The sequence below is a fragment of the Eschrichtius robustus genome, chromosome 4 (assembly GCF_028021215.1).
Source record: "Eschrichtius robustus isolate mEscRob2 chromosome 4, mEscRob2.pri, whole genome shotgun sequence".
Lineage (NCBI taxonomy): Eukaryota > Metazoa > Chordata > Mammalia > Artiodactyla > Eschrichtiidae > Eschrichtius > Eschrichtius robustus.
Genome location: NC_090827.1, coordinates 42808852 through 42835481, shown reverse-complemented (window position 1 = coordinate 42835481; position 26630 = coordinate 42808852). Strand labels below are relative to the sequence as shown.

General features: G+C 34.2%; 1 protein-coding gene across 5 annotated transcripts in view; it reads left to right on the top strand.

Annotated features, from left to right (window-relative positions):
* Positions 1–26630, top strand: part of FBXW7 (F-box and WD repeat domain containing 7) — a 204775-nt gene that overhangs the window by 157941 nt on the left and 20204 nt on the right. For 4 of the 5 annotated variants that reach the window (XM_068542632.1, XM_068542631.1, XM_068542629.1 and 1 more), the window contains 2 exons: positions 17695–17777; positions 20766–20907. In XM_068542632.1, coding sequence (XP_068398733.1) covers positions 17695–17777; positions 20766–20907 — 225 coding nt within the window. Of the gene's footprint in view, positions 1–15020; positions 15282–17694; positions 17778–20765; positions 20908–26630 lie in introns of those variants that run through there. The other variant, XM_068542633.1, reaches the window with a different exon arrangement.

Here is a 26630-nt window from a genome sequence, read left to right as displayed (position 1 = left end):
ATTTCAGTGGGATCTTAGTTCTTTTGACCCTTTTCATTAAATGTAATGTTTCTTGATACATCCTGTCTCAATGGGAGATGGTGATAAAAAGCAGGTAAAGCAAAATAAAGCTAGGCAATTATATGTAAAAATGCAGTTTTCAATTTAATTTTAATGGAAATGGAACTCAGCCTGTTATTCTGTTCATAGGGATTAAGATACATATTTGCCAAAGTTTTTTTTTAGTTATAATGCTTTTGGTAACTCTCAAAAACTTTCATGCTGTAGGTTTCCTGTCAGTAAAATTGAAGCTCAAAAATGCTATCTGTTAGGTTAATACCTGTGAATCAATAGAATACTTGGTAAGTGAGATCTGTAGGAAATGGTGTACATTAAGTGTGGTTAAAACTGTATACTGCCTTTATCAGTAAAAGTTTATATTCTGTTGGGCATTTTTAAAGGTACAGGAAGTCCCAAACCAGGGTGGCTTTTAACAACAAAGATAATTGCATTTTCATTGCATATCAAACTGTATATTTTCTTCCAATTTAATTTATACTTGAATTGTGTAACTGATAAATATGTAGAAAATTTTATTACTTTTCCCTGAGGGGGAAAACATATAAAATATTATAAGTAATAATATGTATAGTGCAATACTAAATAAATAATAAATACATGAAATGTATTGTTTACCTATTAATATTTTTCAGTTATTATTTCTGTACTTCTGTCATTGTAGATTAGAGTGTATCTCACATTCTTAATTATTTCATATAAATATTATTTATTGATACCCTGATATGTGCAAGAACTGTGTGAGGAGCTGAGATACAATAGGAATCAAAATAGACATGGTCACTGCTTTTATGGAACTTACAGTCTAATGGGGAAGAGAGACAAATAATTAATGTGCACACATTGTGACAGGGTGTTGGGTTCAAGCACTGTGATTCACAGCTTTAAAATGGGGAGGAGGTGCCTCTGCGAAGGAAATTGGAGATGGCCTATACACAGTTAATTCCCATGTTTTTATCTTCAATCTAGACCTCTTTTTGAGCTCCAGAGCCAGTTGGAGCATGATAGGAGTTGAGACCTGGATGTCTCTAAGACACCTCAAACCAAATAAGACTAAAAATGGAACTTGTGATTCTCCCTGCTCTAGAAAACAAAGACAAACACTGACCTTGTTCAGTGTCCTCTGTCATCTTCCATCCAGTTGCATAAGTAAGAAACTTTGGTGTCATTGTTAATAACTAACTCCCTCTCCTTTATTTCCCATGACCAATCTGTCACCAAATCCTTTGAGTTTTATGTCCTAAATATCTCCTAACTCTTCACTTCTGTCCATCTGTTATGCACCTAGCTAGTCCAGGCCAACATTATCTCTTTCACGGTCTAACGGAATAGCTTCCGCCACAGTCTCTCCACATCAACTCTCACTTACTTCCCCATTCTTTTTTCTTTTTTCTTTTCTTCTTTTTAATTTTTATTGGAGTATAATTGCTTTACAATGCTGTGTTAGTTTCTACTGTATGCAAAGTGAATCAGCTATACGTATACATATATCCCCTGTTTTTTGGATTTCCTTCCCATTTAGGTCACCACAGAGCATTGAGTAGAGTTCCCTGAGCTATACTGCAGGTTCTCATTAGTTAACTATTTTATACATAGTATCAATATATATATATGTCAATCCAATTTCCCAATTCATCCCACCCCCCTTCCCCCTTGGTATCCATATGTCTGTTCTCCGCATCTGTCTCTATTTCTACTCCCCATTCTGTTCTTAACATTACATTCAGAATGATATTGCAAGAGGTATATCTGGGTCATGCCCTTCCCTTGACTGACTTTACTTTTCATTACTCTTATGGTAAAGACCAAAATCCTTTATGAGGTCTTGCATAAGCTGGCCCTTCTCTACTTCTCTAGCCTCATCTTGCACCTGCCATAATACCTTTATTCTGTGCACTGCAGCCCTACGGGTGCCCCTCCCCCGCCACAGCACAGCTTAGTCATTCCTTTAGAGAAGAGAAGCATTCTCTGAACCCCCAAACTAGGTCAAAACCTTAGCATTATGCATTTTTCTAACACTGTGTAGCATTTACTAGTTTCAGCTTTGCTCTGTTTTAATTGTTTATGCTTTCTCCCCTACTACACTGTGAACTCCAGTCATGAAGCTGAGACCATAGTTAATTTAGCTTGTGTATAATAGGCAACCAAGTAAATGCTGAGTGAATGAGTGTCTGTGGGAGATTAAAATAACCATATAAATCTAAATTTGTTGTAATTGTGTATCCTACTTAGAATAAAGGTAATTAGAGATAGTTGAAACCATAAAGTGTAGGGTAGACTCATAGAGATATGCATGTATCGACAATGGTGTTTACTGCTAGAAAGTGATAACCACACATGGATCAAACTGACATTTCTTAAAGATGGATTGGCTCTTAGAAAAAGGTCATATGTGATGAAATTAAGAAACACGGCCAAAGTGATAATCCCATATTGAAGAGTATGTTCTGTATGTACTCAGATGGAAAAGTGCTGTGTGTGTGTGTGTGTGTGTGTGTATGTATATGCACACACACGTACACAGTACTTGGTTAATAAGTATTTTTAGGCTGTCTACTAAACTAAACTAAATTAAAAATCAAATAGAAGTCATAATTCCCGGTTAAGTGTATTTGGGTTAGAGTAACCAATAAAGATCACTTGAAGCAGTTCCTTCAATAAGTGTTATAATGTATACAATAACTTTTGCCTATCTATTATAGCGTTCAGATCATTTTGGTAATGGTGAGAGACCCAGTAGCCTCTTTGAAAGGACCTTCCAGTGAAGGCACTTTCGTGTATTCTGTTCTGAGCTCTTTTTCATTATTTCACGTTTTGGAGAAATAAAGCATGGAACATGAAGAAATAAGGGTAGGAGATAGAAGTTCTTAGGGTATTTGGGAAAAGGAGGCAAAACCCATGTGTTGTTGTGAGCACCTTCCATCAGACTTTCTTCCACTCTGCCTACTGATGGCCGCCTAGCCTCAGTACATGTCCAAGATGCCATCATCTTGGAGCAGTTCTTCACCAAGGAAGCATTGGCAGTAGTGTGTTAACTCTTTGTCAAGTTGCTCTTAGTAAATTCCCACAAATAAAGTGTATCAGAGTACATAATTAGCTGCCTAGTTTGTCTTTTCTTTCTCTGTGTCTACTGTGAGTCTAACATAAATTTCATCCATACATCACACATTTGCACACTGAAATAGCCCAGGAAGCATCCCAAAGATTTCTTAACTACCAATACTTCTTGCTATATATGTAGAAAACCCTATTTCATTTTCTATAAACTGGAGACCAAGATCTCCCTGTGGTTAAATTGCTGTTACCAACTCAATAGTTGTGTGACCTTGGGAAAGTTACTTAAACTCACCGTGCCTGTTCCTTATTTGTAAAATGGGTTAATAGTAGTACCTACTTCACAGGATTGTTAACACAGTTTCAGTGAGTTAATAGAAGTAAAGCACCTAGAAGAGTGCCTGGCGTATAGTAAGTTCTCTTCCCTGTATATTTCATTTTCTTAAGAGATCATTTTTTTTTTTAAGAGTTGCTTATTCAAAGTTGAATAGTTTATAGTATCTTTGATAGTGAGCACTGAAGGAGCACTCAAGTCAGAATAAAATCTAGTGTTTATTTTTCCTTTATTCTTTTGGTTTAATATATTGCCATGTGTGACATTTATTTCTAAACAATTAACATTTATTTCTTCCTCTTTCTAGGTCTGTGTATTGTCGTATAAATTGAGCAATTTTATTTATCAGTTATATTGCTTTGTCATTTTTTTATTGATTTGTCTGTCCTTCCCTCTGAATTGGGGAGTTCTTCCAGGATAGAGACTACATCTTGCTCAATTTTGCATCCTTTTTTGCTTGGAGTCGTCTGGCTTTCAGTAACCTTGGCTAAATATTTCTAGAATGTGGTAGGTCTAGATCTATAAAAATAAAATGTTTGAGTCACTGTTTAGTTTTTCTCCACCTCTTGTTTCATTGTTCAGAAAATAGCGAACCATTATACGACTCAGGATTCATTTGGATGAGACTGATAATATTGAAATGAAATGTGGGGTTAGAAGCTCACCATAAATTTTTCTCACAGTAATTTCCTTTTCCTTTGCTACCGATATATAAACACACAGAGTGAACTTCACAAAGTTAAGGTCTTTGAAATAAATGAATTGGTGGGGAGTAAATTACACCTTGGCCTAACAAAATCTGTTTATTATAATTGTTCAATAAAAGCTAGTTGAGTAAAAATATCTTAGAAAATACCATCTAATTTTAGTCTTTGCTTTTTTACATTGTGATCATGATGATTAATATCACCTCATTCAACATCTCTGGAAAAAATTCTAAGTTCTTAATTTGTTGTTTTTGTCTCCTGACAGAATAACTTTAAAGGAAAGGCTTAAAATGAAGAGGGGTGTGTGTGTGTGTGTGTGTTTGTGTGTGTGTGTGTGTGTGTGTCCGTCTGTCTTTATCCTAAGAGCTAACAAAATATTACAATTTTAAGAATATTCTAAAGTTCAACATCTTTTTGCTAGCTTTAACTTTATATTCTTTGGTAGATTTAAGCTGTTCCTCATAGAATTTTTTTTTCATGTTGTAGAAGTTTGAACATGCATTGACTCAATAAAAATAAAATTTAGATTTAGTTTTTTGAAGTGCTCTCATACCACCATGTAACAGTTTCCAACAGACCAGCTGTGTGCATAGAGCAGTTCTTAATTAAGTTGTATGCAAATTTGTTTAATAGTCAGCGTGCCGTCACTACATACCATGCTTTCATGCAACTGGTGGGGAAACCCTGATATCCATCCTACACAAAGAACTGTTTAGAGTCATGTTTCAAGTGTGACAAATTTTCAAAGTTAATTTGTAAACATTTGGAGGCCTCAAGTATTTATAGGTAAATATTTTTTAAGTTATGTGCTAAATATTAAAGAACTTTTAATAAAGAAAATGAACTTATAAATAAAATATTTCTATTACAATAGTCTTGCCAAGATATCAAAGTACTCCTAATCATCAATCTTACAGTTCATTGCAAATAAAAGACTACTGTAGATCAGATACTTTTTCAAATTAATAGTTATTTTGAAAATCTTTCCATGACAGACAAAATTATGTCAAACCCTACTCATGACTATTTCCAGCAATATTTCTTTGTACTCAGATTTTATTTACTGAATCTTCAGTCCTTTGGAATCTCCTGAAAAGGTAAGAGATCATGTAAGTGTTATGCTAGTCATATAATTCTCGATAGTTTCAAAGTAAAGAATGCAGTTTGTTAAATTATAGGTACAGTAATTGCTTTAAAATGTAAATTGATGTTTCTCAAATGAATATTTAGAATCCTCCTTTTTATATGTAGTGGGGGCATGATTACTAGGTTCTTCCCTACTCACTTGACAGCTACATCAAACACTTGAATACTTAAAGAGCAGGCAAGCTACTCTAAAATAAGTAAAGAATTGATTAAAGATCACTATGATGTACACTTTCTAGAGGAAGAACCTGGTGTGATTTATGTTTCTTACTGGCCTAGCACCAATATGGAATAGGTACTTAATAAATGTTTTTAAGTAAGGGAAATAAGTTCAGGTTCACAGACCTTGATTCATGACTGGAGTTTGAAGAGATTGGTTTAAGCTATCCCTTCTCATTTTGAATTCTTCTGGAAATTTTTTAAGATATTTGGGAAGAGATGTTATGTTTTAAAAAGTGCAATAAGTTTGAATCTGGACTTTATGTGTCTGCTAGTCAAATATTTATAATTGAACATAATTATCAAAATCAGTAAGCCAACTAATAGAAGACCACAGAGTTGAGAATAATTTACGTATTTTAGGTTAACCAGGTCCTGGATGACAACATGCTAGTGAAAGTATACCTAAGAGTGTAACGGAGGCTGTGCTAAACTTTCGTTGAAGGCTTTTTCCAACCTTAAGATTCAGTGATTATGTTCTGAATTCCTTTATGATCACAGAGAAGCAGTTTTAAAATGTGTACCATGGGTAAAATCATTTCACCTCCAATAACTAAGGGTGACCATGTCTTTCACCATTGCAGACATTTGCTAAAGTAAGGCTGGCAGATGCATTAACAATCTACAGAGATCTGAGCCCAGTATCTCTCTCTTTCTCTAAAAGAGTAAATTATCAAATGGAAAGATAAAATCAGAGCATAGAAAGTGGAAGAGCAAGGAAATAGAGATGATATGGTAGTTACCCCATCATTCTTATAGAATGGAGTTACTAGATATAAAGGCTTTAGAATGGTGCTTGGTGCATGGTACAGAATAATTAAGTATTACCTACTATTCCAATTCTCTTCCTTTTCCAAGTTTAAGAATCTTGGAATGGGTGCTAAGTTTGAGAATTAGTATGTGGTGGCAAGTGATAAGGGAAATGGAAGAGTAATTGGACATGAAAGAGTTGAGAAGATTTTTATGCATTTTCTCTTTATGTCTAGTTTCAGCAAGTGAGAATTACTTTGTGAGTGGTCTTCAATTTTATATACATTTTTGAAAATATAAAAAATAATATTAAAACATATACACAGAAATTGTGTATTCTAGAAATCCTCGGAATCCTCTAATGGCTTCGCATTGCACTAGAATTCCTTAAATCCTAACTCTTGACCGTGGCCAAGATCCTACATGATCTGGCCCTTGGTTACCTCTCCGTCTTCATGTTGTACCAGTCACTTTACCTAGCCAGACTGGCCTTATTCTTGCTGAGTCTAGGCTCTACTCCATTTTGACTTAAAAGTTGTTTCCTGGGTAATACCTTTCAAAATTAGCTACAGTTCTCTACTACCCTCTGTTAACTACTTACTTCTTTCATAGTACCCTGTTTTATTTCTCTCTTAGAGCTTAGCATTATATGAAATTATCTTTTTCATTTATTAGTTTATTTATTGTGTGTTTTCCCCCACTCCAGTATACAAACTGTATGAGACTAGGGAGCTCATCTGCATTGTTTGCTACCTTATACCCAGTGCTTAGAACAGTTGTTAGCACATAATAAGGAATACTTGTTTATTGACAAGTTAAAAGAAAAAGAAGGAAAATCTCTTATTAAGCCATTTAGATGACCACTGTGCACATGTTTATATATTTATGTAGGTTTTCCCCATCCATACACATGTGTGCGTGCACACACACACACATACTTAAATATATGTGTATATATTTTCAAAAGGACCATACTTTTTATCATGTGTTTGAATCTCACAACTCCTACTTTGCAGTAACCTTTCTCCTAGTTTTGTATATGGTGAACAGTTTCTGTGCCTTCAGAATGCTCTATACTGAAATCTATTCCTTAGCAGGAGGCTTTGAGTCTGGAGGCTGGAGGGGCAAGGCATGGGAAGAAAGGGCTGGGAGTGGAACAAGACAAAGTATTTCATTTTCCAAGCAAGCTGTGTTTTTGAATAGTAGAGGTCCTTTTGGCCACATGTTGGTGAGAATGAGTCAGGTATCCACCTTGGCCCTGAGTTACATTTTTTATTGTCTTTTCATAAAGTTTTTTGGTGAATATGCATTTGAATGTTTATTTAAGAACTTTCTTATATCTGCACCATTCCCCCCTATATTCAAGAGTACAACCTGCTTTTATATATGATTTCTGTATGAGTACCTTTGGAAACAGAAGGACCCCTTCATAGTCATTGTTTGTAACTAAAATAAAAGGTCTACAGTCTTCACACCCACACAGTAAAGTTCTCCTTGTACTGAAAGACACATATTAGCCCTAAAATGGAAGAATGAGTCATGGCAGGAAGTACTTTTGAAGAAACCATTACTAGTAAGTTAAAGACTATTTTAACTGTAGTATTAAGTGTTTGAATTAGGAGATAATAGTATTAAAAAGGTTATTCCCTAATGAGCCTTATAAAGACTAGTGACTGCTAGAAGTCTTATAGATGTTGTCAATCCGTCAAGTTAATGATTGTGGCATTTCCACATATATCTTAGGTCCACAGATGATAATTTCCTTCTATCTCCTCAACATCTACCAAACTTCTGTCTTTTAAATTTAGAAGCAAGATCGTATGTTTTATGAAATCTCAGACTAGTTAAATGATTTCTCCATTTTCTGACTTCTTACACTACCCAATTTGGCAACTGATATCCAGTCAAATATTGTTCTCTATTAGTCTCTTGTCTTGCTAGTTGGATTTTAAGTATCTTAGGGGTGGAGGGTTATTGCAATGTTTTTATTTGACTCCAGTAGCATTTTGCAGATAGTGGGTGATTTTTTCTTAATTGATTGATTTCATTTAAGCTAACTCTTTCTGTCAGTTTCTGTTATCTTTTCCCCAATTACCATGTCTTTGCCTCAGATTCCCAAGTGTAGCAGAAGCATAGTTACATAGACCTAGATATTCATTCCATGAACTGAATAAATCAAGATTTAGTTGTGGTTTGCATATTTAATTGCTATTTGCAAAATATAACACTTTTTTCCTTCTTTAGTAATGTCTGATTTTTTTAGCTGAACTTGAGCCATCACATAGCTAATGGAAATCAGTTAAAAGTAGTGAACTTGGGACTGGAGCCTACGCCTCTAAAATAGCTGTATGACCCTGAGCAAGACAATTCTCTACCTCACCTTTCTCACCTGTAAATAATAGTTATTATTTTATAGGGGCACCTCTGTGTTTTCACAATGACTGTGTGGCCTAGGTTGGTAAGGTAAATGGTATTACCACCACATTTAAGAGAAAACTGGAACTCATCATGGTCAAATAACCCCTACCGAGGTTACACTCTAGTAATGGCGTAAACTCAGATTTCTCCGATTCCAAAACTTAGATCCATTCCACAAACGAAGGAGAATTAGATTAGATGATTTCCAAGATCCCTTCTAGTTCTACACTCAATGGCTTCCTGCTATTAGTGGTTTTTTTGTTGATTCAGTGGATATAACTTTTTTACTTCTTAGCCTTTATCTCTTTTCTCAAAGCTTTTTAGTCATGACTAGTAGCTAATATAAGAAATTAATTTCAGAATTTTAAGCAGTGCTTAAAATGAAAGATTATTTTAATATTAAAATACAAGGTTGATATACCACATCTATAGGAAATTCTTCTCAAGCCAGGTAAATATATTTGAACATTACAGACAGCAGCCATAAATATCCAGCTGGATAAAGAAAGAAGAGCAAATGTGGTTCTAAGCAGTACATGGAAGGAAAATTGATTTCATTCTTTCTCCATGTTAATTAAATTCATTCCTGGGTCATATTTGCTGTTTTATTTTTCTTGAACTTAACCTTTTAAAAAATAGTTTCCCATGATATTTTTCTTACTTTACTGAAGGGATTACTACAAAAAATTTATAATAAAAATTTGAGAGGAAACTCCTAGGTATGAATTCAAGATGCTTACTGGTAGTTTATTTTGGATTCTAAGCATGAAATTTAAAGATTAATTGCTTTCTAGATAATTCAGGATAAACTCCAGAGTGACTTACCAACTTTGTCAAATTATTGCAGATGTTGCTTGTCTACAAAGAAGTATTGTAAGTAATGTTTTGGTATGTGTAGTAAGTCTCTGACAGCTCTATAACAATATAAATTTTAGAAGAGCAAACAAGCAGAGCTCCCATCTTCATTATTTTCTTCTGTGCCTGTGATAAATAGAACTCTTAACTTGCATTATTGTGTGAAATTCTGTATGTGTCTATATTTATATATTGGTAGATACATATATTTGTGCATGTTTATCAGATCAGTAATTTGGCCCAAACTAAGGGATGAAAAGAACTTTTATCTTGAATCAATATTGTAATTTGTGTCAAATCCTCAGGGGCTGCATTTTTATAAAGAAAGTTATAAATATTTTAAACATCAGGAATAAGAAAAAAATGTTTAAGTACCACTCCTACAATCATAGTTATCTTAAAAAAATTTTAAACCAGTCTAAGCTGTGATACTTTGATTTGCATTTTGATTTACTGAGGTTAGGATTTTGTATATTATTATAAGCATCCCCCTCACTTCCCAACAAGTGTATTTTAAACAAAGTTGTTATATATTACAATATTTAGTGTTTGGGATATTTTTTAATGCAGTAGTATTTTAATATTTGTTTCCTTGGATGGTAATTTCAAACTAAATGTGGCTTACTTTGTTTCGTTTTACATATTCTCAAAAATTTTTTTGAACTAATTTCAGTGTGAGTTCTAAGAATCAGATGTGTATATGTATCACCCTATTCTCTGTCTTAAATTGAGCATAAATTCAATGGAGGGGAAAAAAAAGTTTTTTTAATTATGTACTATCCTGTGCCTGACACATAGTTGGTGTAAATAAATGCGTAACGAATGAATAAATGTGAAAATAGCTCATTGATCAATACTGCCACCTACTTGTATTAGGGAAAATGTAGGTGCTGGGCATACATCCTATTTTAGTAGATAATACCTGTGATAGAACAGGTTTATTAACTTGCCAATTTCAGTTGTGAACCTTTTAATAAGAACTTGCACCCCAGAAACCTGATGACTGTGGGTTAGTGAGATTTCAAGTTTGTTTCAACCTCAGCATGCTTGCCATTCCTTTCTTTGATGTTGAAATCCCAAACTGTCTCTAATCTAAATTCTGTGCTCAGGGCAAGACAGCTAACTGTGCTAGGTGGTTTTATTAGTGTAACATCAGAGTAAAGAATGTTGTCATAATAGTAATGAAGAAAATCACTGACGTACAAATATAAACACATTATCCTACTGTTATAAAATGGAAATAAGGGGCTTACCTGGCGGCGCAGTGGTTGGGAGTCTGCCTGCCAATGCAGGGGACACGGGTTCGAGCCCTGGTCTGGGAGGATCCCACGTGCCGCGGAGCAACTGGGCCCGTGAGCCACAATTACTGAGCCTGCGCGTCTGGAGCCTGTGCTCCGCAACAAGAGAGGCCGCGATAGTGAGAGGCCCGCGCACCGCGATGAAGAGTGGCCCCCACTTGCCGCAACTAGAGAAAGCCCTCGCACAGCAACGAAGACCCAACACAGCCAAAAATAAATAAATAAATAAATAAATAAATAAAAATTAAAAAAAAAATGGAAATAAAATTTTAAATGTTGGCAAAGTAATGCAAAGAACCAATAGTATTTATAGTATCAACTAATTATAATACAATAGTTGGACTTTTAGCACTAAGTATAAGTATAATTTAGTACTAGTTATATATTTATGCTTTAGAAAAATGATGCCATGGTTGCTACTACTTGCTTGTATGGCCAGTGATTCAAAACTATTAATTATTTGTTATATATCATTTTTCTGCTTTGCCTTAGAAAGCTGTGAACCTTCGAGTGGTAGGGGAGAGAGATGTATAAAAATTACAATGGGGTATGATAAGTGCAATGGAAGAATATATTTAAAATGGAAATAATGAACTCTGAGAGTCAAGGTGAGGAAAAGTACTCTATTAACGACTCCTTCCTCTGTCGGCACCATGTATAAAGATACATACTTCTCTGAAGATACGTGATACATGAAGGCTGTTTTACTGTTTGTATTTTTCTCACTATCTACATGTAGATTGTTTTTTGTTTCTGCCCATAACCACAGCTTGCTCTTCTGAAAACTTAGTCATCCCCACCAATTGCTTAGAAAGAGCCGTTTCTCTTATACTAGCTCACAAGTTAATCATTCTACTGCTACTATTTCCCAGAGGCTTACACTCTGGGGCAGTACATCTTCATATCTTTGTGCTGTTTTTCAGTTTTCAAGCTCCTGCTCTCATGCATTCCTCCTACACCTAGCTCAATGGAGTTGTGATGAAATGAGCACTGAGTCTGAATTAGCAGATAGGCTATAGTCTAAGGACTTCATTGTTAGTCTCTCCCTTACTAATAGATTTTCAGCAAGGTTTATAGCACGTCCATCAGCACAAGAAATAATTCTTTATAGAATGGGAAATTCATTGCTTAGCTGATATTACATGAAGATTTAGTTTATTGTAGTGAAAATGATATTGAATACACTGAGATATTAATTCTAAAAATGTGGATGACAAACACAAGTATTTTCTTAGCTATAATGATTAACTAGCTAGCTTTTTCAGTGAACTTAGTAGCTAACATTCTAGCATAAAGCATAAAATACTTTTTTTGGTAAACTTATTTAACATAGATTATGGACTGATCTCAGTTTTACAATGTTTCTGTCTACCACAGGGATAAGATAGATAAAGATTCACACACAAAGCCTTTTTCAGTCATATTACTAAAAACCTTAAATCTCTGAATAAAGTTTTAAATGTTTGTATTTTAGCCAAGACTCCCAGAAACAGAAATTTGAGAATGATTTCATTTGCTTTGCTCATATATAGATTATGATGAAAATAATATAATAGATAACAATTTTCATTCCTAGTACTTTAGAGAATATTGAAAATCATTCATTTTATTCTGTTAATTTGAAATCTAGAGACTTGGTCGACTAGCTTTGCTTGAAAATTCTTTCTTCGCAGTTCAAATTAACATTATAAACAGGATATTAGGGAGAATTGTTTAAATATTTGGAAAAATTAAGTCTTTGTGGGTATTTATAAGCATACACATTCTCACTTAAAGGATAAACAAACTAATGAAAATCATTTTCAAGTGGGAACCATGGTAGATGGGTGGGTGGGGGTGTCGGAGAGTCTTCTCAGTGTTTACCTTTTGCATATCATTTTGATTTTTGAGCCAGATAAATATTTTACCTATTTAAAAATAAAATATGAATATACACACCTACATATAAACATACGTTTGTGGGAATCAGGTTTTCCTGTAACTTCATAGCCATACATAGGAGCCATGTAACCAGAAGAGCATTCCGTTGAATGTACAAAGTTAAGATATTTTCTCCTTTAAACACCCTAGATTTTGAGACAGCATTCCTGGTTTATTAAAGTTGGTCTGTGTCCTCAACTGAGTAGACTTAATTTGAAAAGGTTAGTTCAACTAGAGGTAGGACATGATTTCAATTGAAGTCAAGGTATATACCAGTATGTGACTGGTAGGTAGTCTCTTTGTCCTCCGACAAGCTTTAGAGGAAATTTCAGGTGTTCATTTTACAATTAGTTTCTTCAGACAGCCCAGAATGGGGGGAGGGGGTATCCTTTTTTTTTTTTTTTTTTTTTTTTTTAATCCTGCGTGCTCTGAAGCTCTAATAAAAGGGTTTATGGGTCTGTTCCTAACATTTGGGATTTTTTTTTCCTAAGAGTAAGAGATTTCTTTTTAAAAGGAATTTTCCTTTGAAGTAAGCTAATTGTTTATTTAGAAAACTAACTTTTGCTGGGTACATGTACATATTGTTTCTGAGGGTAAGGATTAGTTTAAGAGCCAGGAAGGGGATTTTTTTTTTTTAAAGATAATATGTAGACTATAACTTCCAGGAGAAGACCCAAGATGTATATTTTCATAAAATTTTAGATTATCTTATTTATGTTTTAAAGTAAAAGACGGGAGGGAGACGCAAGAGGGAGGAGATATGGGGATACATGTATATGTATAGCTGATTCACTTTGTTATAAAGCAGAAACTAACACACCATTGTAAAGCAATTATACTCCAATAAAGATGTTTAAAAAAAATAAAGTAAAAGACGTTATACTGACTAAATGTCTTAATTAAAAAGGTAAACATTTATTTTTAAAATTATGATACTACTTTATGCAGTATTTAGAATCATTTTTCTAACAAAAGTCATTTATTACCATAGCAGAGAGTATTAAAATGTAGTAAGTCAAAATAGTATTTCTTTTTTCCTGAAGAAACTTTTTAAGTACTTAAGTAACTATAGGCACACAGTTTACTTGTAATAAAGAAAGTTAATGGGGAGGGTAGGAGTTAATTAACTAGGCGCTTAATAATGGGCCTTTCTAGTCCAAGGAATCTTATAATTGCCTCCGAAGCTGGTTTTGTAGCAAGTTGAGCGATGAAATATCTAGATTTGCCTAGTAGTCATTCTAAGAAAAAGGTTGCCTTCAGGCAAACTTTAGTACCTTTGTTATTCTATAAAATACCTTTTTAATGATAAGCAGTACACATTGTGAAAGTAAGTTTAGAGGTAGAAGTCCAGTGCCTCCTGTTTACTCAACAGTAAATGAAGAAATAATTATAAGACTCTCCAATGAGCACAGTTTTTGCTCTCTTGGGAGAAACAGAACCTTTCAGCCAGACTTTATATACTTAGTTTGTTAATCATAAAAAGATATTCTCATGATTAGTAAGGATTGGCAGTGTGTGGTAATTTTCTTGAAGACTATGTTTTAAATGAATGGAATGGGAAAGCAAAGGGAATATTTACATTAAATCTTAATATAAGAAATATACAGGTTGAAGTATAACTTATTACATAATTTCTGCAAACGCCGTATGCTCCAAACTGGTTTACCTTTTTGTAAATCACCCCAAAGAATATCTAATTCCTCCCTTTGGAATTGCCCATTTTGGACCGTCCAAGCTACTTGAAAAACCTGATCAGTCTCTGCCAGGACTGACTGCAATAGGGTAGCAGTTAGTGAAAATAGACTGCTTTGCTTCCGTTGGGAGGACCATATGAAAATATATTCCATTTTCAAAATGTTTCTGAAAGGACTTATTTGCGGAAACGATGCTTGCCATTTAAAACTCTTCAAAAATGCAGGTTTTACAAAATACAAAAATAACCTCCTGAAAGTTTGAAAGGGGAGAGAGGGGGCTGTGGTATGGGGGCGGTCTCCTTCGTTGCCCACCTCCTCCCTCTGTTCAGCGCGCTGTGTGCTTACGGGTTCCCTGGAGCGGATCACCATGTAATTGATGTGCAGTCTGCATTGCTGAATCCTGGACTGCACCATTCTGTGTTCAAGGGAAGATGTAATCTGATCCCTCTGCTGCTGAGGGAGGAATCTGTTCAGGCCAGGCTTTGACAGGGCAGAGTCTCCTCCAATAATCTGCTCGGTTCTCTCTCATTATTCCCTTGAGTTCTCCTCAGTCAAGCTGCATGTATGTATGTGCGTCCCAAGAAGCGGTTTGATACTGAGCTGCATTTGCCTCTACTGTGGAGTTTTGTTGCCGGTTCTGCTCCCTAATCTTCCTTTTCTGACGTGCCTGAGCATGTCCACATTAGAATCTGTGACATACCTACCTGAAAAAGGTTTATATTGTCAGAGACTGCCAAGCAGCCGGACACACGGGGGCACAGAATCACTGAAGGGGAAAAATCCAGAAAATATGGGTTTCTACGGCACACTAAAAATGATTTTTTACAAAGTAAGTAAGCTGTTTTCTTCCTGTGTTGTATGATTGTGTGTGTGTGCCTGCCTGAGAAGGAAAATCTGTATCATCAGAGATGGCTGCAGTATCCTCTAATTTTGGTGGGTGGCTGGATGTCTGGTATTCTGTTTTATATCATGAATGTAAGCAAATAATGGAAAGACAACGTGAACTGGAAAAAGCTTTACATTTAAAATAAAATGTACATTTTAATATGAGAATTTTCCTCTAAAAATATATTCAGACTTTAGAAATGTGGCTCTGTTAAATGCTGACCTGGAAATACTCTATCCTTAGTTAGCTTTTAGTGAACCTTTTGCCTTTAATTTTTCTATACCTTATATATAGGTTTTTCTTTTTTCTTTAGTTGCCTCTCAAAGTGTAGAATCACTAGAATATTGGGGATTTATATTTAAAGAGGTTATATTTACTTTCTGTACCCCTTCAAAATTGCAGAATTGATTTTTGGTTCTAAAGTCAGTATTTTCAGTAAACAATATAATATTTAAAAGATATATAGTCATACAGAAAGTGCTTTTTTTATAAAATATTCTAAATTTAAAAATCCTTTCACAGCAGTTCCCTTGATATGAATTTCAGGCATTTTTATTCATTGAAGGATTTCTAAGATGGAAATAAAGTTTGCTTTAGTGGCAAATGGCATTTGCACCAATGTATTTACAAGATATCCAGGGAAGTTCCGAAAGCCAGTATTACAAACTTAATTACAGTGAATATCAAAGTTTATCATAACAACTTTGAAAATGAGGGTTTGTGGAAGTTATAAGGAATAGAATTTTAAGGTAATCTGTACTGACTGACCTTCCTGATGGATACATTTGTGTGTATGTGTACATGTGTGTCTATAATTTATATATATGCAAGCATGTGGCTACCAATGTATTAAAGTATTTATTTTTGCTTTTTATTAAAATTATTTGGAGAAAGAAAATAATGGGTTTTGAGAGGAATCACTTTAAAACAATGTTATGAGCACAGAAACTTCTGAAGGGTTGAAATAAGACCAATTCCATTTCTGTCGGTATTTCATGAACTAAGGTATAAATTGTGGATGAGCTTGTCGTACGCTCACCTCTTGCCTCTAACGTTGTAAGATTACCCCTGTGTTTTAGAATACTTCCTTCATGATGATAAAAACACAGTCTTTATTACCCAGAGTGTGGTTCAAAAAGCTTTTAGAGTCTTGTTGCTTCTCTCTGGTATTTACAGTGTGGCATGCTGTGTTATGACGTTCCCATGTGAGGAATAGGTAAGAAAATAAGGCTGCTGCAAAGCAAGGGTTTTCACCTTATTACAAAAATGAGGGTAACTTTCTATCACTCTGGGATTCCCCCGCTCCCATCGTTTTCAATGATACAGTAATTAATTAGCAGATACAAATCTTAGAGGGGTTGCTGAAATAGAGGAAGTTGAATCTTCTCAGATCTTATTTTAGTTTTATAACATATCTATAGTAAGATGACCTCAGTTAACCAATAGTAAAATATAAAAAAATATACATTTCAATATTGATGATAAAATATAATTCTGAATATATTTACAATATTACATACCTATATAGCATAATGAAATACTTTAAAACTACAGATGTCGGGTATACCTTACAGAGATGCATAACTCATTCTTTTTAAATCTTTCTGTTTTTCTTGTTGGTTTTCAAGTTAGAATATTTTGTCCTGAGTGAGTATCTGTCAGTAGAGCTATGTATTCTGTGTAAAATATCAATTGATGGCTTTTTTTCTACCGTTATTATACCATCTCCAGATTTCCCTCTTATTATGGATTTACTTTTTGTACTGTCTTCATTGCCCATATTCATTGCTTTATGCCTTATCATAATTACTTTTCAAGAGCATTTTATTTACATTATTCTCCTTACCCTTTTATAATAATGTGTTTTAAATTCAGTGACTATTACTTCCATTCTGATTTTGAAATTTTGAATTTGTTGTTTATCTTTCTTAAAATATGTTTTTAAAGGAAAATGTAAATCATTAAGAACAGTATATTAAATATGGTTCTTTTCTATGTGGGTTAACATGACATGTTCCTCTGTGTTGGTTCTTAAACTAGAAAATGCGAAAGGTATAGTACTCTCAAGGAATATATACGATGGATATCAATTTTTAAATCGCCATACACTGTTCTTCTGGACAAATATTAGGGGGGAAAATTCACCTTTCCAGTCTTGTAAAGAGTAAAACAAAGTAGAACTAATAGAAGAAAGTATGAAACATTTATTTTCTATATGAATTAACTATGCCTAATTAACATTGCGGGCATATGAAAATTTAAGAATTTGTTCAGTATTACTGATGCTAACATTAAGATTTGATAGTTGGACAGGTGATTTTTTTTTTAAACCTATCTCATTTGTTTTACCTTATAGATGAAAAGAAAGTTGGACCATGGTTCTGAGGTCCGCTCTTTTTCTTTGGGAAAGAAACCATGCAAAGTCTCAGAATATACAAGGTAATATTAAGTATAATAATTCATTCTCTCACGATTCTCATGTTTCTTTAAAGAGTTGATGATTCTGTCACTAATACTGTTGACTGTTTAACACATTTTGAGATCACTGAAAGTTGAGAAACATACATTTTAAATAAGGAGAAGAATGACTACCACTGTGGCTTTATATTACTAATACATTGAAGTAAGACACAAGCAGAAGTTCTCTTATCAACAAAATTTTTAAATCGTAATTTTTAAGGAATTCTAAAAAGTAAATCCTAAAATATGGATATGAGCAAATGTATCTTGTTACTATAGCAACAGCTGTTCTAGGCTGGATAGTTATATATGCATAACTGAAGATACATTTGTTAGCAGTGAAATAGACCGCACAATTACTAACTAAATCTTATTTCATGAGATTACTATGTTAGAAACCCCCTTTATTTGCTTCGTAAGTCTTATGTTTTTAACACATACATTTCTACACCAGTAGAATAGTTTCCATAACAACTAAATACAACTGTACTCTTGTTTCCTGCACCATTCCATCATTTTTGGATTTTGCATCAGTATAAAACTTTTCCCACTCTCACGCTAATTAGGCTAACTTAAGCACAATATCTATTACCCAGCTAATTAAAAATGGCTTTGGATGTCATTTGGAATGTGGTATTTTAAAATTTAAATGACAAAAGCATCTTAAGCGTTTTCTTTGGGGTCTTTTTTGCATAATTGTCACTTCTTCGAATAACTGATTGAAAGTTATAGAAACCATAAGAACTTCATGATGGTGACATTTCTTTTTTTTCCCCTCAATATTTTGATTTAGATTTATTTTTACTCTTTAAGATACAATAAAATTAACATTGCTCAGACATAAGTTTATGTGATTGAACGTTGTTACAGATTGCATCTCGTTTTTCCAGGGAGCCAGTTTATACTTTTACTTCATTCAGTTGTGGAAAATATTTCTTTCAGGTGCTCTTTGGTGAAACTTAGAAATCATAATAATTAGAGTAGTTTTATATACAAAAATGATACAAAAGAGAAAAATAAAGCTATTTCTTGGTTACTCAGGAAATGCTTTTTTGTGTGATTTTCCCATGTTAACTGTTCCCTTCCTCCCTCTTACGTAGGCTTTGCCTTTTGACAGTTTCACTGTGTTTTGGCACTTCCGCCAGAGGGTGTGGAGTGATAGACAAGTGAAACTATTCACTTCATTTTTGTTTTTTTTCTTCTAATCTTGATAAACTGTTTCTTGGATGAGACAGTTGAGTTTAATGTTTAAAATGTGCTGGTTTTTTTAATGTATAGATTTCAGTCAACCATATAATTTTGGTCTTCAATTAATATGGCTAATGCCAGGGCAGAAGTATTAAATGGTTCAGTTGTTTTTAAGGCAGTTTATAAATGACTGCTGAATTTTTACCACAGAACACATTTTAGTAAAATTTTTCTTTAGTTGCCGACTTTTTTATTGAGAAAGTACCTGCAAAGGTGAAAGTTTTATTTTTAGCCTTTTAACACACAGTCTTACTAAAGCAAACCAGACAGCATATTGATTGCCGTGTCTTTTTGGAGACTTGATCAGTGTATTTTTGATGTTCTTTAATTTTGTTGAAAGATTTTCTAATAATAAGATGAAACTATGATTTTTCATCATTTTTGTTAGAAAATTTAAGTTATAATCACACCGTATTTCATTTCAGAGAAGAAAATAGAGCTTACCTCTGAAATTTGATAAAAGAAAAATAGATTTAGTTGTTGAATGTTAGAGACCATCTTAGATGTATAATGCTAAAAGATTTAAAGGTGGTAGATATGAAGATTTTTCTGTATAATCTGGTGACTGAGATGCATTTTTAAGCAAAATAGTGAGATATGCTGGATAGAAAAGAATTGGAGTTGTTTCATTAGTAATTTTTCAGAGCTTGATAGTTAACTGTTAGGATATAATTTATATGTTCTTTGGATTTAAAACGCTTTACTGTCATAGCTCAATAAAATGAAGATTATTTTACAAACGCAGTTTTGTTAACTGAATCTTTCTGCTCCTTTTTTTCCATGTGTCTCTAAGATAGAGATGTTCAGTACTTACCTCGAGTTTAACTAATTTAATTAGGCATTGAAATTAGAAAGTAAAGTTTAATATACTAATAACATAGTTCTAACTACTTTTTCTGCTATTAGGCATTTTTAGGAGAGTTGAACAATTTTAGAGATAGATCATCTCTTATTTTACTAGTGGCAGAATTAATTGAATTTCAGGTTTGTGGTGTTTCTTTTTTTTTAACTGTCTCAAAATTTAAATTATTGACTAAAAGTATTTAGCCAAAATGATCTCATTTTACAGTATTTAATTTTGCATATAATAAAATAAGTTCTTACTACCTACCTGTTTGAGTAAACACATTTCTAGTCAAGGCTTATTCCTGTCAAATATTATTTAGACTAAGCTTAATCATAGCAATAGAAATTAGAGAGGAATAGACAAATATTATAAATAATTTAGAAGGCATCTGGAGCAAACTTAAGGAATAATATGACTAGTGAAATGTCTAAAACATTTAACAGACTACTTCTATATATGAATTTTTTAAAGCATTAATAATCTCACACCCCTTTTTATGAAAGAAATTTAAACTTTTGTTTAATTATGATGCTGAATACCAGTCATAGGCAAGTGGAACCTGAATCTTCTCAGGAAATATTTTAACATTATTTGTATGTTATCAACAACTTACAGTTTTGCCATAGAGATTCTGTCATTTGGTTGCAATTAGCTGTGCCGGGATAAAAACAGGTGGTTATGTAGGAGGGAGGAAACTTACTCTACAATAGCAGAATAGGTTTTGTGCATCCTTGCTCTCTGGGAACAAGCAAATAAAAATAATAGTTTGATTGATGTTTGAAATATGCCGTGTCGTCCCATTCTTATTAAACTAGAGCCCATTATTCTTAATAAATATCTGTCTTTGCCTCCACTCTTGTATTTTCTTGTAGTACCGCTGGCCTCGTACCATGTTCAGCAACACCGACGACTTTTGGAGACCTGAGAGCAGCCAATGGCCAAGGGCAACAACGACGCCGAATTACATCTGTCCAACCACCTACAGGCCTCCAGGAGTGGCTGAAAATGTTTCAGGTGACATGTCTAAACACAGTACTTGAAATGCTTCACTTATTTGCTGCAAAAAATAAGGGATTATTCAGCCCTGAAAAGGAACATGCTACACCATGGATGAACCTTGAAAACCTTATGCTAAGTAAAAGAAGCCAGACACAAAAGGCCACATAACGTATGATTATATGAAATATCCAGAACAGGAAAATCCACAGAGACAGAAAGGAGATTAGTGATTGCTAGGTGATGTTGGGAGGGCAGGTTAGGACTAACTGCCGATAGGTATGGGGCTTCTTTTGAGGGTGATGGAAGTTTTCTGGAATTGGATAGTGGTGATGGTTGCACAGCAAGATGGGTGTGCTGGGAACTATTGAAGTGTACACTTAAATGGTGAATTTTATGTTTGTGAAGTATATCTCAATTAAAAAATGCTATTAAAAATAAGGGAACTCACTTTAATTTTTAGGTATATTAATCAAGAGGGTCCAGTGCTTATTTTGTGTAAGTGTGCATTTGCATTGTTTATTGCTTTTTAGATAATAAGACCTTTCTTTTTCTCCTTTATGTTTGGGCTTCTGGTATTACTGAATGTACTTGTTTTCTAAATTGCACTGTTTGGAAGTTAAGCATTGTAAGAACTCTGCTAATTAGTCACTAGTGGTAACTTATCCATCACTGTTACCCTCGTAGCCTCCAAGAGTTGATGCAGCTTCTTTCCATCAGTGCCATGCTTGTGTGTGGCTTATTGTGCTCAAAATTCTGATTACTATATTTTACTAGCATTTAAAGTTTTGGGAATTTTACCGGGAAGTACAACTACAACCAAACCTTGAATCTTATGAATTTTATAACTCATGATAGTGATAATAAATTGATTTATCTCTTTTTCTAGTGAGATAATACATAGAAGTCAAGTATTTAGCAAAGTAGTTGGCATCGATTAAACACTTGGTTAATTATTCCTTGTAAATAGTAAATAATATAAAGTATGTAAAGTGAAGGTATCTCTGATACTAGCCACTGTACTAATGTAAAATGAATATATTTCCTTACCTCTGGCTACTTGATTGATGGTATTTTATGAATGCATAGGGGAATAATGGTTGAAAAATAAGATACTTTATAGATTTTATTTGATATTTCAGATTTTTATGGTGTCCATTTATATAAATCCCAATATTTAAAATACCTGGGCAATAACTAAGTAAATGTCCCAGATTTTTTCTTCTGGAGCTGGAAAACTCACTTGAAGCAATGTTTATTTAAAATGGATTTTTAAAATTGTTTTCTACCCTTCAGGTGATTTCAGAGAAACTAGGATAACTTCTTTTTTCGGTTGATAACTGAAAGGTTAGAGCAGCACTTCTCGACAGGGGGCAAATTTTCCCTTGGTTGAAACATTTTTAGTTCTTACAACTGCCTGGATCGGGGGTAGGACACTGCTGGCATCTGATGGATGGAGCCAATGTAAGGGACAGCCTCCCCCAACACAAAGTTATCCAGCCCAAAATATCAATTGCTGAGGTTGAGAATCTATGGCTTAGAGGCATAAAAGTTATACTTCACTGTTACAATAATGTTATGAACCACTACAATTACAAAGATTTTGTGTTTTGTTTTCACAGTCATTTGTTAATTAAACTTACCTTTCCTTAAGGATCATTCCCTCCCCTCATCTGAGTTCTTTTATCTTAGGTTCATGATTTTTTAATTTTATTTTAATTTTTTCCTACACATGCCCTCAGAATTCTAAATTATTTGTCACATCCTTTTAAAAAAAGATGTATCCCGCCAATTAGAGGTGAAAACAGAACTCGGACACTTACAAAGCCTAAAAAAAATGCTTTAAAGACTTGTATCATCTCTGATTAAGCCAAGGAGACAGGAGTATGGGTGTGGATTGTCATGCTTACACGCACATGTAGTGTGAGCAGCACAGCACTTGGGAGTATGCAGAGACTGATTTCATACCGTTTTTATAGGAAAGTACCAACATGATGGAAAATTACACTGTTAGCAATAGTTTTATCATCATTGTAGACAGCCTCCAAAATGTTTATTTTATATACAAAGCTTTATTTCTTATCAGAAGGTAGTCTAGACTGAGATTTATTTTTCTATGTGGTACGGACCTATTTTTTTTCAATGTTTCAAAGTCCCAGAATATTCTTTGCTAGCCATTTAGGTTTTTTACCAGTTTTAAGAGAACTATCTCAAATACTGATATATAGTAGGGGGCATTTGTGCTCTATTTTGCAGTGAGGATGTTTTAGGGAGTCCTTTGTACAATGTTGGCTTGTTTAGCTCACTCATGCTTTTCTTAATGAAACGTCCTCGTGTTCCCACGTACTGTATGTTGTCAAATCTGAGATACCATAGATTATGAGATGCATCCCAAATTCAGAAATGTTAATTGTAATTTTAAAAACTTGTATTTTTAGAATTAATGATATTCAATAAACTGTATTAGGCTAGCTTTTGTCCTATAAAAAGGCCCATTTGATCACTTTTCATAGGAGAAGTAGAAAACTTGTTCTCAGTTAATAGGAATAACATATAGAATTATCCCTGCAGGTATAGTACTATATTTTTTTTTTCACATAAATATTCTGTAGCAAAGAAGTTTACCAGCAACAGAAGGTCAGCTAGACGTGTAGATCAAGACCTTAATCCTTTGAGTACCATTTCTGCCTTGACACACCCAAGGCCTCATTGTGGTACACTGCCCTTAGTTTTCAGGGCTGGTGCCAAACTAACTAGAAATGAATCACTTGCCTAAAGGCTTACAGTGCTTTAAAGCTTAACTTGTAGAGAGAGATAATTTCATAGTAAAGTGGGGGAGTCATGAGTTGACCTATGTGGTATACTTGAGGGACAATTAAACTGGCATGATTTCTACAGATGTGCTATGGGGGCATTTAATGATGACTTTTCTGTGGCATAACAAGCAAAATGGGAGAGCTCGTCCCCTTACTGTTCTGCTATTGCTCCTAAGATGGTGATACAGCATTGTTTTGTTCCAGCTCCATCTATTCTGACAAAGTACTCTGTACTCAATTTATAAATTGAATGAGAACAAATGATACACCATTTTAGGAAAAGGGTAATTGAAACAGAATGCCACTCTAAAATAGAAGTGCCAATTAAAAACAAAACTAAAAAAAACCCACAAATTTTGTACTGTTTGAATTTTCAGTTGCCCTTGATTCTGCTTTTTTTGGCAACCCCAGGTTGATGCTTTCAGATTGTTAATTTGGGGGAAGAGGATTGGTCACTTTTTTATTTTGTTTATGTCATTTGAGTGTTAATATATAGTTTTTCACTTGCAAATAGTAGACTAGGTAAAGACACCAATACCATTAACATTCTCTGATGTTGAAATTGATATTTGGAGGTATCCTGATGTAATGAGAAGCACTTTGACTTAGAAGAAAAAGCTCTTAGTACAAATTCTGGCTTTCCCTCTTAATAACTGGGTAATTTCATTGATATTATGTAACTACTTTTGCCTGTGTTCTCATCCTCTGTAAAATAGATATAACACTAAAAAGTTGTCGAAAGGGAGAAAACATGTAAATGTGCTTAAAGCTGTTCTTGGAAATACAGTGGAAACTCAATAAATGTTAGTTTTCTCTCTTGGTCAAGAAATAGCCGTTGTGAACCTCAGTTTTCTCAGGTGTTAAAAGAAGCTATTAACGCTAGCTTCATGCAAATGTCATCAGATTAACATTATTAGCATTATTTTAATCAAAACATATTTGTATTGTATTAAAACTATGAATGTACTTTGAAAATGCCTGTTACACTCCATAATATTTTTTTGAATGATAAAGTAGAAAATACTTCTGTGTTTTGAAATTAAAAGTGGAGTAAAAACTATTCCTTTGAAGGACTTAATCAAGTTTTATGGTAACACTTAGAAATTGTACATGTTTTCTAACGTATTTGGATCTCTTTTATTTGCTAGCCAATGACATATTAAAACAGCAAAGTGCCAAAAGAAAATGAATTCAGTATTACTTTGCCATTGTATTTGAAACAGTATGATCAAGAAGCCCTGTTGGGTGAGGAAGAGTTAAAGAAAGTCATGTATTTAGCCAGAGAAGACTAAGGGAAAAATGTTGTTTCTGTCTAACATTTTAAAGACTTTTGTATAAAAGTAGAATCAGACTGATTCTTGGTTTCTTCAGCAAACAAAACCTGGATCATATTCTTTGAGTCAGATTTTGGTGTAAGTTGAACTTAACAATTAGAACTGACCCAGAGTAGAATGGGAGCTAGTAAGTCTCCACTCCTGGAACTGTTCAAACAGACTAAGTAACCATCTTCTGGAGGTACTAGAGAAGTGAGTTCTTTACCACATGAAATTCAAGTGCTAGGCTGCCTAAAGTCATAAAATATATATATCTGAATGAGATACCACCAAGGATCATGCAGACTAATAACCACTGCTGGTTTGTGAATCACCCACATCAGTACGGGATGAGTTGGTTATTTAAAGCATAAACTGCCCTCAGCCCCACCATGACCGCTGAATCAGACTCTTTGATGGTGGGCTGGAGGACTCCATGATTCTTACACCACTCAAACAGCACTTGGGAACCCCTGGTCTGGCCAAGCCCCTCATTATACAGGTGGGGTCTCTGAGATGCAGACTAATTAAGGGGCTTCCCTGCAGTTCCACAGTGAGTTTACTGGTGAAACCTAGGCCCCTGATTACAGTTCAGTGCTCCTTCTACTCTTCTCTACCACCTTCAGGTATTCTCTGATTACCTGAAATCAAATACCACTTTCATGGGGAATTTTCAAGTTTGCATTTGCAATTTTGTCCACAAATTAAATTTTGTTTATCTTGATTCTTTCTGATTTTGGAATGTTTTTCCTATCCCTTTCAATGTGTTCCCAGTAACTTTACCATGAAAGGCCAAAGGAAAGTGCTTTTTTCTTTTCCAGAAGAACTACTTTTCAGAGCAGAAATAAAATAATTATTATCAGAATTTCCAATACTTTTTCAGATAAAGAAACTAAAGCCTGCAGAGGTAAATTGTAACCTAATTAGTGGCAATTATCTTCTCCAAAAGTTGGGTTTCCTGATCCCCAATTCGGTATTCTTTCCTCTAGTCCTCATTAAAGATTGGTGTGGGTTCAACAACAATAGTCAACAATAGTTCAACAATAGTTCAACAATAGTCATTAACTGCAAGGTTTTCAAGTTAATACATCCTTCCCTTGCTGTTAAACCATGTATGTATCAAAATTGGGAACCAGTCTTGGAACCAGACTAAGCAAGCAAGTCCCAGTGATACCATCAGGTACATAGAATAGAAACTTTGTCAAGAAAGAGTTTTAAGATAGCATTGGTGCAGTATTTCCTGACTCTTTGGGGATTCATTCATTTATTCAACAAATATTTACTGAGTATCTGTCAGGTGCTAGGGCCTAATTTGGATCTGGGATACAGTAATTAACAAAACAGACAAAACCCCTTTTTTGGAGAACTTAACTCTAGTCAGGAAAGGGAGGGGGTTAGGGGATTTCAAACTGGTTTGCAGTTTAGAAAATTGCACAGAGAAGGTCTCAGAGAAGGAGGTAGGGAAGTAAAGCATGTGGGTGTCTAGGGAAAGAATAGTCCAGGGATCAGCAAGTGAAAAGGCTCTGAAGCAGAGCATGCTGGGTGTGTTTGAGGCACAGAAAGAGTATCTATGGCTAAAGTAGAGTAAACGAGGGAAAGGAATAGGAAATTA